The 13,871-nt window shown below is 41.2% G+C and overlaps 1 protein-coding gene across 3 annotated transcripts in view; it reads left to right on the forward strand.

Annotated features, from left to right (window-relative positions):
• The window catches only part of rictora (RPTOR independent companion of MTOR, complex 2 a), a 238,828-nt gene that overhangs the window by 170,640 nt on the left and 54,317 nt on the right, over nucleotides 1–13,871 (forward strand). For all 3 annotated transcript variants that reach the window (XM_072593117.1, XM_072593126.1, XM_072593134.1), the window contains 8 exons: nucleotides 413–612; nucleotides 1,908–2,034; nucleotides 3,609–3,773; nucleotides 4,311–4,387; nucleotides 9,006–9,084; nucleotides 10,121–10,230; nucleotides 12,196–12,283; nucleotides 12,630–12,722. In XM_072593117.1, the coding sequence (XP_072449218.1) occupies nucleotides 413–612; nucleotides 1,908–2,034; nucleotides 3,609–3,773; nucleotides 4,311–4,387; nucleotides 9,006–9,084; nucleotides 10,121–10,230; nucleotides 12,196–12,283; nucleotides 12,630–12,722 (939 nt within the window). The remainder of the gene's footprint in view (nucleotides 1–412; nucleotides 613–1,907; nucleotides 2,035–3,608; nucleotides 3,774–4,310; nucleotides 4,388–9,005; nucleotides 9,085–10,120; nucleotides 10,231–12,195; nucleotides 12,284–12,629; nucleotides 12,723–13,871) is intronic.

The following is a 13,871-nucleotide window of genomic DNA, read 5'->3' on the forward strand; positions in this document are numbered from 1 at the left end:
CACTGCCAATGCCACATTAGGTGACCTGCCGAGTACCGCTGTGGCTGACAACCCGCCGAGTTCCTGAGTCCAGGTTCTGGGTCTACCACTGTCAGGAATCTCTGCTCCGGGCACTGCAGCCAACCCAACGCCATCAACACCACTTCAGCTTCCCCACAACGTCAGAGGATGCAAAAGAAAAAAGCAAAAGAGTGAAAACCTATTGAACAGATGACCTCTGGGCTCAGGAGTCTTCCTGCTGCGTTGCTACTCTGCCTCCACCTTGAGGAGTTTTTGTACTGGCACCTCCATACAGATATGTTGACTATTATCAATGTATCACTTCTGCCTGATGGTACAGATTTCTTCAAGGTCAAATTCTAAACAGGCAGAGAACTTATCTCCCTTTTCCATTTGTTCCGTATTGTAACAGGATGGTCAGATGTACCTGGAGGAGTTGGTGAAAGATATTGTACAGTGGCTGTCCCCGTCATCAAGTCTAAAGCATGAGCGCAGCTTGCAGAACAATGGTTTGCTCAACACCCTTAGCCAGCACTACTTTCTAATTATTGGTACCCTATCCTCTCATCCACAAGGGGTCAAAGTTTTGGAGAAATGCAGCATGTTCCAGTGGTAAGTCATGCCTAAAATGAATTTGGAGGCTAAAAATAAATGGTTAAGGCACAATTCTTTCATTACAAGCAACTGATTGAGAAGGGGGTGACATTTGAAATGTTAGACCGAGGACCCATTTATAAATAGTTGAACACAAAATGTTGCACTATCTTTCATCTTTTGAATACTGACCAGGTTGGAAGTTTCCAGTGGTCACTTCTTATCCCATTGATGAATTGATTGTTAGAGAGTGTCCACTGACAGGTGGAGGACATGGTGGTTCAATGGTAAGCACTTATGTCTCAGTACCAATTACCTGGGGTCAATTTAACCTTGCGTGACTGTGTGGAGTTTTCATATTCTCCCCATGTCTGTGTTGGTTTCCTCTAGGTGCTCCGGCCTCATCCCACATCCAAAGGTGTGCAGCTAGGTGGATTAGCCATGGCAAATGCAGTGTTACATTGATAAGCTGGCTCTGGGTGGGATGCTCTTCAGAGGGTCGGTGTAGACTTGATAGGCTGAATGGGATTCAGTTGGGATTCTATCCTATTCTGTTCAGATGCACTAGTTCTCTTCTGTCAGCTTTGTCTGTGCAAGGGCGCCTCGTGCTTGCAGTAGTTGATCAATAAGCAACTGTTATGTTTTGAGAGTGTGGTCGATTTCTATGATTTAAATATTTTTCTCCACCTTCCTTCCTTCGTCCATCACCATTCTAATTTGTTAAAATCATAGAATAATTTCAGCACACAAGGCTGTTTGGTCTGACATGTCTGCTGGTCCTTCAAGGGATCAGTTCATCTAGTGGCGCCACCCCACTTTTCCCTGTAGTCCTCTACATTTTTCTTGATGGATAATGATCCAGTTCCCTCCTGAATCCTTTGATTGAATCGGGCTTCATTGATCTCTCAGGCATTCCAATCTACTCTATTCCTAACTACTTGCTGCATAAAAATATTTTTCCTCATTTCATCATCGTTTCTTTTGCCAGTGATTTAAAATCTGTGCACTTTGGTTTTTGAACTTTTCAGCAGTGGGAGTGGGTTCTCCTTATCTGCTCAGTCCAGAACCTTGATGACATTCCACAAAAGTCCAACTCTTTTACACAATTTGCCAGTTTTGTTAATGCAACAAAAGAGGCAGCCACTATATTGAAATGTGCCAGAACCACTATGTAGGACTGTAGTAAAATACATGTAATTACATGGCAGTAAATTCTTAAATTCGCAATTAACCCAGTTAAAATATGTGCGATATGCTGAATGTTACACGGGCTTGGAGGTAACATTATCTTCCCTCTATCTCTCTCTCCATAGCTTACTGAGCCTGTGTTCTCTGAAGAATTATGACCATGTGTTAAAGCTAACTGTCTCCACGTTGGACTATAGCCGTGATGGATTATCCAGAGTGATTTTGTCCAAAATCCTTACGTCAGGTACCGATGTAAGTAGATTAGAGTTATTGAATAAAACGAGTCTTAAAATTCACTTTCACTTGGTCTATGTGATTCTACATCTCTGATTTTGCATGTATGCTGATGTAGCAGGAATGTTGGATAGATGGCAACTGGCCTGCATTAAATTGTAGGTTCCATTTTTATAATGTAAGTTATTAGTAAAGTTTGAATCATCTTCTCTTTAGTTCGGTGTCATTTTCCAAACATCCTGTGCAATACCTGTAAGGATGGATGCCTTTTGACATCCCTTCATTGAATCATTGAACTCTGATGGGAAGGTCCTTGAAAGGCTAGATCATTCTATGAAGTGGGTTGCAGAAAGATTCACTGCCATAGTAAATAAGGCAGAAGTCTCAACCTTCTTATCTGGGTAAAGTTTAATGCAACTTCAGTCCCATATGAATGTGGGTAACTTGAAATTTCCTTCTGAAGTGGGCAAGAAAACCAGTAGTTTTATCAATGTCTTCAGTTTACGGTGTAGGTTTGCTCGCTGAGCTGTAGGTTTGATATCCAGACGTTTCATTACCTGGCGAGGTAACATCATCAGTGGCAACCTCCAAGTGAAGCGAAGCTGTTGTCTCCTGCTTTCTATTTATATGTTTGTCCTGGATGGGGTTCCTGGGGTTTGTGGTGATGTCATTTCCTGTTCGTTTTCTGAGGGGTTGATAGATGGCATCTAGATCTGTGTGTTTGTTTATGGCGTTGTGGTTGGAGTGCCAGGCCTCTAGGAATTCTCTGGCATGTCTTTGCTTAGCCTGTCCCAGGATAGATATGTTGTCTCAGTCGAAATGGTGGGTTTTATTTTCATCCGTGTCGGGCTACGAGGGGGAGAGGGTCATGTCTTCTTGTGGCCAGCTGGTGTTCGTGTATCCTGGTGGCTCTCTCCCCTCATAGCCATACACACAGATGGAAAATAAAACACCATTTCGACTAGGGCAACACATCTTTCCTGAGACAGGCTAAGCAAAGACATGCCAGAGAATTCCTCGAGGCCTTGCACTCCAACCACAACGCCATAAACAAACACACAGATCTAGATACCATCTATCAACCCCTCAGAAAACGAACAGGAAATGACATCACCACAAACCCCAGGAACCCCATCCAGGACAAACATATAAATAGAAAGCAGGAGACAACAGTTTTGCTTCACTTGGAGGTCGCCACTGATGATGTTACCTAGCCAGGTAATGAAACGTCTGGATATCAAACCTACAGCTCAGCGAGCAAACCTACACCCTAAACCTCAACCTGAGCTACAAACCTTCACATATTTTGCAATGTCTTCAGTGTTTTAAGAAGGTCACTCACTCCACCGTCTCCGAAAAGCTAGGGGTGGGCAATGAATCATGAAGTGAGTTGTAAAACATGAATGTATCTTTTATTCTAGTCTCTGGTGTAGACCTGAAATATTTGCTCTCCTAGAATACCACTTTTGCAATGAAGTCAGCAGGTCTCAACTGTCTTGGTTTCTGTTTGTTCTGTGCGGAGTTGACTAGATTAGATCAAAGAGACTTCCTGTTGCTTACCACAGTGTGGTCTGTTGACTGTTTTTCTGTAGAACTGCAGACTGTATGCAACAAAACATTTGCGGGTTTTACTACGGGCCAATGTGGAGTTCTTCAGCAACTGGGGCATAGAATTACTCGTGACGCAGCTGCATGATAAAAATAAAGCCATTTCTTCAGAAGCGCTCGATATCCTGGATGAAGCTTGTGAGGATAAGGTGAGACTCTGTGTGGAATAAATGTTTAAATCAGTCAAGGCTCAGATCTGTTATTTTATTCCTGTTTTGCTCACCAGTTTTGGGAAAATGAATTGATTACACACGCATCTGGTTATTTGGAGAATCACAACTCATGGTTCCATGTATTCTCACGTCAGCCCCAGTTGCAGTTTTCTTTCTCCCCATTGACCGATCCGATGAATTATGCAGTCCTTTGCGGATAAGATTCTTCCTATAGTTGCAAGGCCTTCATGGATTTGTGTCTTAAACCTCCATCCTGGCTAAGGTTTTCTAACAAAATCAGTGCAAATCTCTCTACCTTTAACATCTCATCACTCATACAGCATTTGGTTAGGACTTCAAACTAATTTCCACGCTCAAACCCTGAAGACCCAAGAGCTTGTCTGTTCTTTGGACAGGAGTCTCATCTCCAGCCAGTCAGTAATACAAAGCTGGGAAATAAATGCTGGCCGTGAATAATTTTTATTTGAAATGGTCTGTTCTTAGTGCTGTTTTGATGCATTTCTAATCTTCCAGGCTAATCTGCATGCACTGATCCAGATGAAACCAGCATTAGCCCACCTTGGAGACAAAGGCTTGCTGCTGCTACTTCGGTGAGTATTAGAACATAGAACATAGAACAATACAGCACAGAACAGGCCCTTCGGCCCACGATGTTGTGCCGCACTTCTAACCTAGATTAAGCACCCATCCATGTACCTATCCAAATGCCACTTAAAGGTCGCCAATGAATCTGACTCTACCACTCCCTCGGGCAGCGCATTCCATGCCCCCACCACTCTCTGGGTAAAGAACCCACCCCTGACATCTCCCCTATACCTTCCACCCTTCACCTTAAATTTATGTCCCCTTGTAACACACTGTTGTACCCGGGGAAAAAGTTTCTGACTGTCTACTCTATCTATTCCTCTGATCATCTTATAAACGCCAGTCATCTGGATCTCATCCATGCCCACAGCTTGCAACCTGAAATTTCAGCAAGGCACTAAAATGGTGGCCTGCCTGACCTGCACAATGAATAAAAACAAAATAATCGGCTTGCTCCTGTCTGCTGGAAAAACTTACATATTTACAAAAACCAAAACAGAAATTGCTAGAAAAATGCCACAGGTCTGGTTGCATCTGTGGAGAGAAAGCAGAGTTAATGTTTTCAGTCCAGTGACACTTCTGCAGAACTACGTATTTATAGACTTTGAGAAGCTAGAATATGGAATTGTTCCTTCATTCCTGGGTTAGAGGGATTTACTGTGTGATATCTTAGAAATGAAAAGTTAAAGATCACAAAGGGTTTACCCACTGTCATAACCATTATCGGATTGTGGTAAGTGTCCAGAAAAGCATCTAAGAAGGAATAGAAGATGGTTTTCTGGCTGAATTTTTTAACAAGCAGATTTGGAAACAAAGCTTTGGAACTGTGCTGAAGTGCCACCCTCTGAATGAAAGTTGCTTTTTCAGTGTGCACTTAGATATAATCGTTGTAGAGCAATCCTTCTCTCTTCTTTTTAACATGCAAGCTTTTTTGGCATATTTTCAAGCCCATTATGTCTCTGTAGAGCTGCCTTGTCATAATGAATATGTCTAGAATTGCTGGGATATAGTTCAAGTCTGCATGGTAGCATTTTCCCACTTGTTTAAAGAATCACTTTGTTCTTAACAAATATGTGTTTGGTTTGTTGAAAACCATGGTGAAGGTGTCTTGTTCCAGTTAGGAATAATGAAGAGAAACAAATTGCACAGTTTTTGAAATTAAATTAAAAATTTATGCCATGTTATGGCTCATGTAGCAATAAGGCTTGATTTTCAGAATACTCCACCTATCAGACTTATAACAGCTCTTTAAATTAATCAATTACACTATTCAATTTCTCCAGTTGCCCTCCATTCATCCATAGTTATTTTAGATCGTACAGTTTAGGAGTAGAACTAGACCATTCAGCCCTTCACATCGGTTTCACCATTCGATCCTGCCTGAATGTTTCTCAACACCATTCTCCCTGTAACCCTTGATCTCCTTACTAACTAAGAACCTATCTATCTCTGTCTCAAATATACTCAGTGATTCGGCCTCCACAGCCTTCTGCAGCAATGAGTTTCACACATTCAGCATCCTTGGGCTGATGCAGTTCTCCTCATCTCAGTTCTAAAGAGTCATCCCTTTTACTCGCAGCTTGTGCCCTCAGGTTCTAATCTATTGGAAAGATCTTCTCCACATCCAATGTATCCAGGCATCTCCATATTCTGTAAGATTCCGTTAGATCTTCTCCCTCATCTTTCTAAACTCCAATTGCAGACCCAGCATCCTCAACCGTTCCTCATATCTCAGATGCTTCATTCCTGAGATCATTCTTGTAACCGTCCTCTAGATCCCCCTCCAATGCCGGTGCATCTTCCTTAGATCGAGGATCTAAAGCTGTCCACAATTTTCCAATTGCAGTCTAACCAAAGCCTTAAACAGACTGTAGAACATTTCTGCCCTGTATCCTTGCCCTCTTGACATGAATGTTAATGTTACATTTGCCGCCTTAATTGCCAACTGATCCTGTCTCTCTCCCCTACTTTTATGTTTCTTCCTGCCCTTTCCCAGTATTCCAAGCTTTCTGTACTTATGTCATAGTCATACTGCACAGAAACAGGCCCTTTGGCCCAACTCATCCATGCTGACCAGCTTTCCTAAGCTGAAGTAGTCCCATTTTCCTGCATTTGGCTCGTATTCCCCTAAATCTTTCCTATCAAACCACCTGTCCAAATGTCTTTTAAGTGTAGTAATGGTACCTGCCTCTGTTATGGACTAGACCAGACCACTCAAAACCTTCTTAAGCAGGCAGCCCAGATCATAACTTTGAAATTTGTTTCAGTAATTGTATAGTGAAAATTACCCAGAGTAAGTTAGCGAGGTTGACTACCAGGTTTTAAAATAGACACAAGTTTATTCACAAAATTACAGAATGAAACACAAAGAATAGAATAAAGAACCCCTACAGAACTCAGTCTATCCAAACTAGACTTAATTATGCTGTTCCGAATATACACAACAGTCCCAATAAGCAAACCCCCTTTTTTTAAAAAAAAGTAAAAATGGAACAATTGCTTACAGATTGAAGTTAAAAGGGCAAAGGAGAGAGAGCGCGATCCTGTTTCCACACAGCTGAACTGCTAGCTAGTTCTGGACCAAACTGCTCAGCTCAAGAGCTGACCACTCCCTTTTCATTATACAGGTCACTTCTAAAACATGACACTTTGGCCTGATGTCTCATCTGTTTACATATACTGTCAACAAAATGGCCTCTCAATACCCTTTAACCTCTGTAACAAACCAGTCTAATTGGAAACAGGAGCTGGTTTACAACCCCTCTGAAAAAAACAAAGGACACAGTATCCTTGAGAAAAGGAACAGCTTTTAGAAAAAAAAGGGGCCAGCTTTGTGACACCTCTGCCACTCCCTCTGGCTGCTTGTTCCTTATACAGACCACCCTCTGTGTGGAAGAAGTTGTCCCTCAGATCCCTTTTTAAATATTTCCCCTCGCGGCTCAAAGCTATGCCCTTTAGCTTTGGACTCCCCTACCCTGGAGAAAAGACCTTGGCTATCCTTTACACTTGCGTGGACCCTTGGTTTCACTGGTTAGTTCCTCCACTAGAGGATGAAAGAAGCAAATGGAGAATTTGCTTCTCCCCTTCCCTCCTTGTTGGAAATGTTCATGTGGTACTTGTCAGCTGCTGAATTCATGGTTTTACAGATTGAGAAATGAAGAATGGAATATTACAAAAAGCAAGAAGGAGCTAGGGTCAAAGCTCTAACATGCTGTGAGATAAGGTCAAAGTTCCAACCTTGACTTTGACCTTGTTTTAACATGGATTAAAAGCTGTGAAATGTCCCAGCAGTGAATGGAATAGCAGAGGCCAAATCTACCTGGTCAGTTTGATGTGATACCTCATGTAAAACTCACATGTGGCCTAATGGTTCTCGCCTAACATCAGGAACTCCAAGCATGCTGGATGATGTTCCACTCATGATGATGGTAACCTGGTACACATCTATTATAGAGTCGTACAGCACAATAGCAGATCCTTTGCTCCAACGCATCCACGCTAAACATGTTTCCCAAACTAAACTAGTCCCACTTGCATGTGTTTTGCCCATGTCCCCCTCAACCTTTTCCTCTTCATGTACCTATCCAAAAGCCTTTTTAAATATTGTAACTGTATCTGCATCTATCTACCGGTTCCTCTGGCAATTCACTCCACATTAAAAACCATCACCTGTGTGGAAAAAGTTTCCCCAAGGGTCCTTTTAACATCTTGTCCTTCTCACCATAAACCTGTGCCCTCTAGTTTTGGACTCCCCTACCTTGGGGGGGGAAAAAGACATTGGCTACTCACCATATCTGTGCCCCTCATGGATGAAAACCTTTATAAAGTCATCCCTCAGCCTCCAGCACGTCAGGGCGAAAAGTCTGCGTCTGTTCAGCTTTTTGACACGGAGTTGTGTGGGGTGTTATTTCTAACATGCTTCTCAATCTCAAGGCTGGAGTAATCACAGAATTTTAAAGGTCACAAAAACATGGAAATGTAGTTCTTTCTCAATTCTACCACAGCTTTAAAATTGCTTTCTTGTTCTAGAACCTAAGATCATAAGACATAGTGGAAGTAAGGCCATTCAGCCCATCGAGTCCACTCTACCATTTAATCATGGCTGATGGACATTTCAACTTCACTTACCCACACACTCCCCATAGCCCTTAATTCCTTGAGCGATCAAGAATTTCTTAATCTCTATCTTGAAGACATTTAATGTCACGACCTCCACTGCACTCTGTGGCAATGAATTCCACAGGCCCACTACTCTCTGGCTGAAGAAATGTCTCCTTATTTCCGTAATGCATTTCTTCAGAGTACTAATTTCTGCTTTGATCTATTCCATTCATGAAATAACTGCATGCACAGGACTCTTCAAGTAGTTCACATTCATTAACAAGAAAGGACAAAGCAGCTACATGATACAAGTGTTAATATTGCATTGGTGTACACAGTTTTTGACCATGCACGAGTGTGCACGGACTTGTGTGAAAATTGCTGTACACTTAGAATGAAAACAAAGGCCCAGTGGTGTTTCTAAGTAGACGTAGCTTTTAATTCTCTTACTGTACCAATCCTGGTGTTTTGCCATGTTGCTGACTGGGTTTCTGATGGAAATTCTATTGTTCATTGTTTCAGCTTTTTGTCCATTCCAAAGGGGTTCCATTACCTGCATGAAAGAGGTTATGTTACCAAACAGTTGGAGAAATGGCAAAAGGTAAGTGTGATGTTAAAACAATGATCAAAATTTAAATTGGAAGTTTTTTTAATAAAGCTGTTGCACTTGAAGTTCAATAGTGTCTAGGACAAAAGCAACCGGCTTGATTGGCACACACTTAACACCTTCAACATTCGTCCTTTCCACTACTGGCACAATGTCAACAGTGTTTACCATCTACAAATGAATGTCTGAAGGCAAACCTGGTATTCTACCCCATGTACACAGGTTGCTGGGTCTGTTGTCTCTGGGACCCGACAGTTGCAGCATGCACAAGAGTCTTCTGATCTTGTGTTAATGTCATATCATCGTCTGGTATCTGCACTAAATGCAACTCAAGATCTTGTAGATTTCTTTCACCTCTTTTTTTCTTTCGTCAGTTTGCCTTATTCAGACTCCTTTGTATATGGTTTGCCCTTTTCCTTTTTTCTTTGGTAAGCCATACCCGCCACCAATTTAACAGCAAACTGTCCTAAAATTTTGAGTTTAAATTACTCTCCAGTAAGTCTCTGTTCAATTACTGACTGTCCATAGTCTTTGGATAAGGAAGATAAATCTCATCTCAGCCGTAAATATCTCACCTCTTATACTAGGACTATGATCCTCCATTCTAGATAGTCCTCAAACTCTTTTAGGAACCTTACATTTGAGTTTGATCATTCTGATGCATTAAACTCCATAGAAATTGACATTCTCCACAATGTTAGCTATTCGTTGTATCTCCTTACAACAAAAGCTGTTCATCAGCTGGGTAATGCATGGATCCAAGCAGCTAATAAAGTTTATATGAAAATTCTGAAATTCAACATGACACTGCTTTTACAATCCTGAGCTTAGTTGGCAAGTTTGTTTGACTGCAAATGTCCAGAACAACTAATTGAAAACTGAGCAAATAGGATTAAGTTTAACATTTAATAATATGTCCCAGTGTGTTTTAATGCAGTGCTCTATAAAATTCCCAGTACGTGTTTAGGTCTAAATATTTAGAGGATCAATAGTTTAGAGAGCAATGCACCAACATTGTATTTGCTTTTAGGAATACAACTTGAAATATGTAGATCTAATTGAAGAACAATTGAACGAGGCACTCACTACGTACCGCAAGCCAGCTGATGGTGAAAACTATGTTCGACGCAGTAACCAAAGGTGAGACTAGGAAAACTGGTATTAACTATTTAATAAATAAAAGATTCTTTTAAATTCCTAGTCACAGTGTTGATTTGTGTGAATCCCTTGTCAATGGTTGGAAACTTTCTTGCATTAATTTTATAGCTGAAAAGTAGCACTTTTTGAAATGACAGTGGTATTTGGAGGACCAGGGTCCAAATTGCTGGCATCACCGTTTTTATGAAGGGAAATCAAGAAGTCATGATTGAGTAATGTTCAGCTTGGATTTAAGACATTTTGTAGAAGGAAGAGAGGATTTGGAAAGGTGGAAGTTTAATGGTGGGACAAAAATGTAAACATCTATTGCAAACATGGGGATTATGATCCCAGAATGGCCTGCACACTGCTGAACAAACTATGGATAGTCCCATCAGTGTCAAATTTCACAGTGTAAAAGTTTGATTATTACTAGTACATTGGGACTACAGAGGAACCTTGATTATCTGAATATTGGATTATCGAAAGGAGATCTCTAGGTCCCGATAGAAATATTATGTCAAAGAACTGTTTCGACACTGATCGCATAATTTATTTACAGGTACAATGAGTAAAGACAAACTTGGCACACTGAAATGCTGCCGAGAGCGGTCCCATATAGTCCAGGCACCATCTTCAAATGACTGACATCCCGTCCCCCTGCACTTTCCCCTTTCCCTGGAGTTCTACACAGGGTGTACCCTAAACCCCCTTCCCCAGACAATCTGTACGAGGCAGAGATGGAACCTGTCAAAAAGTTGCAGTAAAAGATTGTGTGCATTTGTGTGTGTGCGCGCACTATTTGGAGACTTACCCCACAAAGGCTGTCTTACTGTTGGTGTAGAGTCTGTGGTGGGGGGGGGGGGGTGTTGGATGGATTTTGGGGGGTGGGGATGGATGGGGTGTATGTGTGTGTGGAGGTGGACGGGTTTGGGCATGAACGAACCGGGTTGGGTGTGGACAGGGGGGCAATGTTGGACTGGGTTGGGTTGGAGCGGCCGCGGGGGCCTGCGCGCAACGTGCTGCGGGCTAGTCTCCTGAACGGGGAGCAGACTTCACAGAAAACTCCAAGCCCCAGAACAAATCCAATTAACCGAATAATCAATTATCTGAACAAAATAGTGCCCACCCATCTTGTTCAGATAATCGAGGTTCCTCTGTGTTTGGATTATCTGCAGTGAAATCCAGTTGGGTTCTGTTTCCGCGTGTGAAATTGGTCAGTAACAATTTAGTGAAGAAGAGAATTTATCTGTGCAATGCCTACACGTTTCTTAGCACTCCATCTCTGATTCACAACAGAAGAGCATGGATATTGGAAAAAAAACAATGAATTATAGATACTGGAAATCAAAAGCAGAAATTGCTAGAAAACTTCAAGTCTGGCAGCATCTATGATGAGAAAGCAGAGTTAACTTTTCAGGTCCAGTGACCCTTCAGAACTCAATAATTCAGACATTGAAAATTTGGACCAGAATTAATGTTTGTAGCATATGTGTAACTACATGTAGATTTAGGCTAATAAATGTTTGCACTTAACTGATCAGGTAGCTTGCAACAGGATTAAAGAAATGTAATTATTGCAGAATCAATCTTCAGCCATTGCATGTAAGCAACATTTTTAGTCATCAACTTATTAAATGAAAGCCAGCTATGGTAGAAATAATTGGGACTGAATATAGTTACTACATTAGCCTTAACAGGTTATTAATTTCATTGCGGTGCATAAAAGCTCATCTAAGTGGTGCAGTGACAGCATTGGAAGTAATTTGTTGTATGTGAAGAGTTCTGCAATAGCCTGAAATTTGACAGAGAGCTATATAAAGGCAAGTTCTTCTGTTATCAGTCTTTGAAAACCAGACAGAAATCTAGAAATATGTTTGACAGTCCTAGATCTAACTTTGATTGAAGGGAATTTAGTTTTGACTGCTATGGTTTTATTCATGTACTTTATTTGTTTTTTGTTTCTAGGTTACAAAGACCCTATGTTTACTTGCCAATTCACCTTTATGGCCAGTTAGTTCATCATAAAACTGGCTGTTATTTGCTAGAAGCACAGGTGAGGAAGGTATTGCGCGTGTATAGTGCAGAATGATTTAGTACAGATGCAGTATACTTATGACTAAAGGTTGCAGTTTTGAAAACCAGATGCAGAGGTCTGAAACTATAACTTTTTTCCCCTTTATGTAGAGATACCAGTATTTTCTTTTTTAATTTCAGATGCAATCAGGGTTTGTGTGTCAAAGGCAGATATAGAGATTTGGGAAGAGTTCTATTCTGCATCTAATCCTGCCCTAGAATGGGGACAGTTTAGAGGAAGTTTTATTTTGTATCTAATTCTGTGCTGGAAGTGTTTGATGGGCTAAGAAGTGATTCTTGAGAATGTTGGTGGTTTTTATTTACAGAGCATCGTTCCAGACCTGAGCTACACTGTGCGTTCACCAGTACTGGATAAATGGGATGGCATAAAGCAGCTGAAAGCAGCACTCTGGGCCTTGGTACAATTGTTTTCTTTTCCAATTTCTAGCCTTTGTTTATAGCTGTTTTCTTTTCCTAGCTGCTGTAGTAAATGCACTAATATCCCTACAAGCTTTCACACAAGAGATCATAAGCAAGTGTCCTCACTTGAAACTGCACATCACAGCCTAGTGGTTATCCTGAGTACTGGAGTTAATTCTAACGCACATGCAATCGCTGCTTACACTTGACAGAATGGGTTCAGTCCTGGGTCCTTTTTGGTTTGTGTGGCTCACTAAATAAACCGTCTGAGCCAACTTGGGATATAATATTGCTGACAAAAATAACTTAACCCCTGAAATAGAGTAACAAGAGAATTGCAACATGCATTTTGAGATCAGCTACACATTCCTCTTCTTGCTCCTATTTGCCTTTTAAAGGCTTCATCTTAGTGGACACTTGATAAGAGGTGACATAATGTAGATAGCACAGATGTGAGCAACGTTGGCTGGGTCAGCATTTATTGGCCACCTTTAATTGCCCTTTAGAAAATAGTGGTGAGCTACCTCCTTGAACCACTGCAGTTTGCTTTGGTGTAGGTACACCTGTAATTCCATTAGGGAAGGATTGAGCAATAGTCAAGGAAGGATGATATATTTCCAAGTCAAGATGGTGAAAGACTTGGAGGGAAAATTGCAGGTAGTGGTGTTCCCATGTATTTCCTGCGCTGCTCCTAACCCAAGTAAAAATTAGCAAATGTGCGGGAGTTAGAATAAATTAATCAGTGCATCATTGGTTATTGCAGCAAATGAAAGGGTTATGATTTATACAAAACCTCTATATTGATCAATCCTCTAGCATTCACAATAAAATGAATGAATTAGTCGCCCAACTAGGTTTGAATGGATGTGATATCATAGGGATTAGGAAGACATAGCTGCACCATGGCCAGGAATGGGATCCAAATATCCAGGGGCTTTCACTTTTTAGGAAGGATAGCCAAAAAGAAAAAGGAGGTGGTGTAGCACGGCTGATTTAAAAAGGAAATTAATGTGTGTGTGAGGAAGGACATTAGTTCTGAGAAAGTAGAATCTGTAGGAGTTTGAGCTTAGAAACACTGGCAAAATATAATAGTTTCAGTTGTATTTACCAAACTGTAGTAGTAATGTTGGGTAAGGCACTAAAAAGGA

The sequence above is a fragment of the Chiloscyllium punctatum genome, chromosome 2 (assembly GCF_047496795.1).
Source record: "Chiloscyllium punctatum isolate Juve2018m chromosome 2, sChiPun1.3, whole genome shotgun sequence".
NCBI classification, from domain to species: Eukaryota; Metazoa; Chordata; class Chondrichthyes; order Orectolobiformes; family Hemiscylliidae; genus Chiloscyllium; species Chiloscyllium punctatum.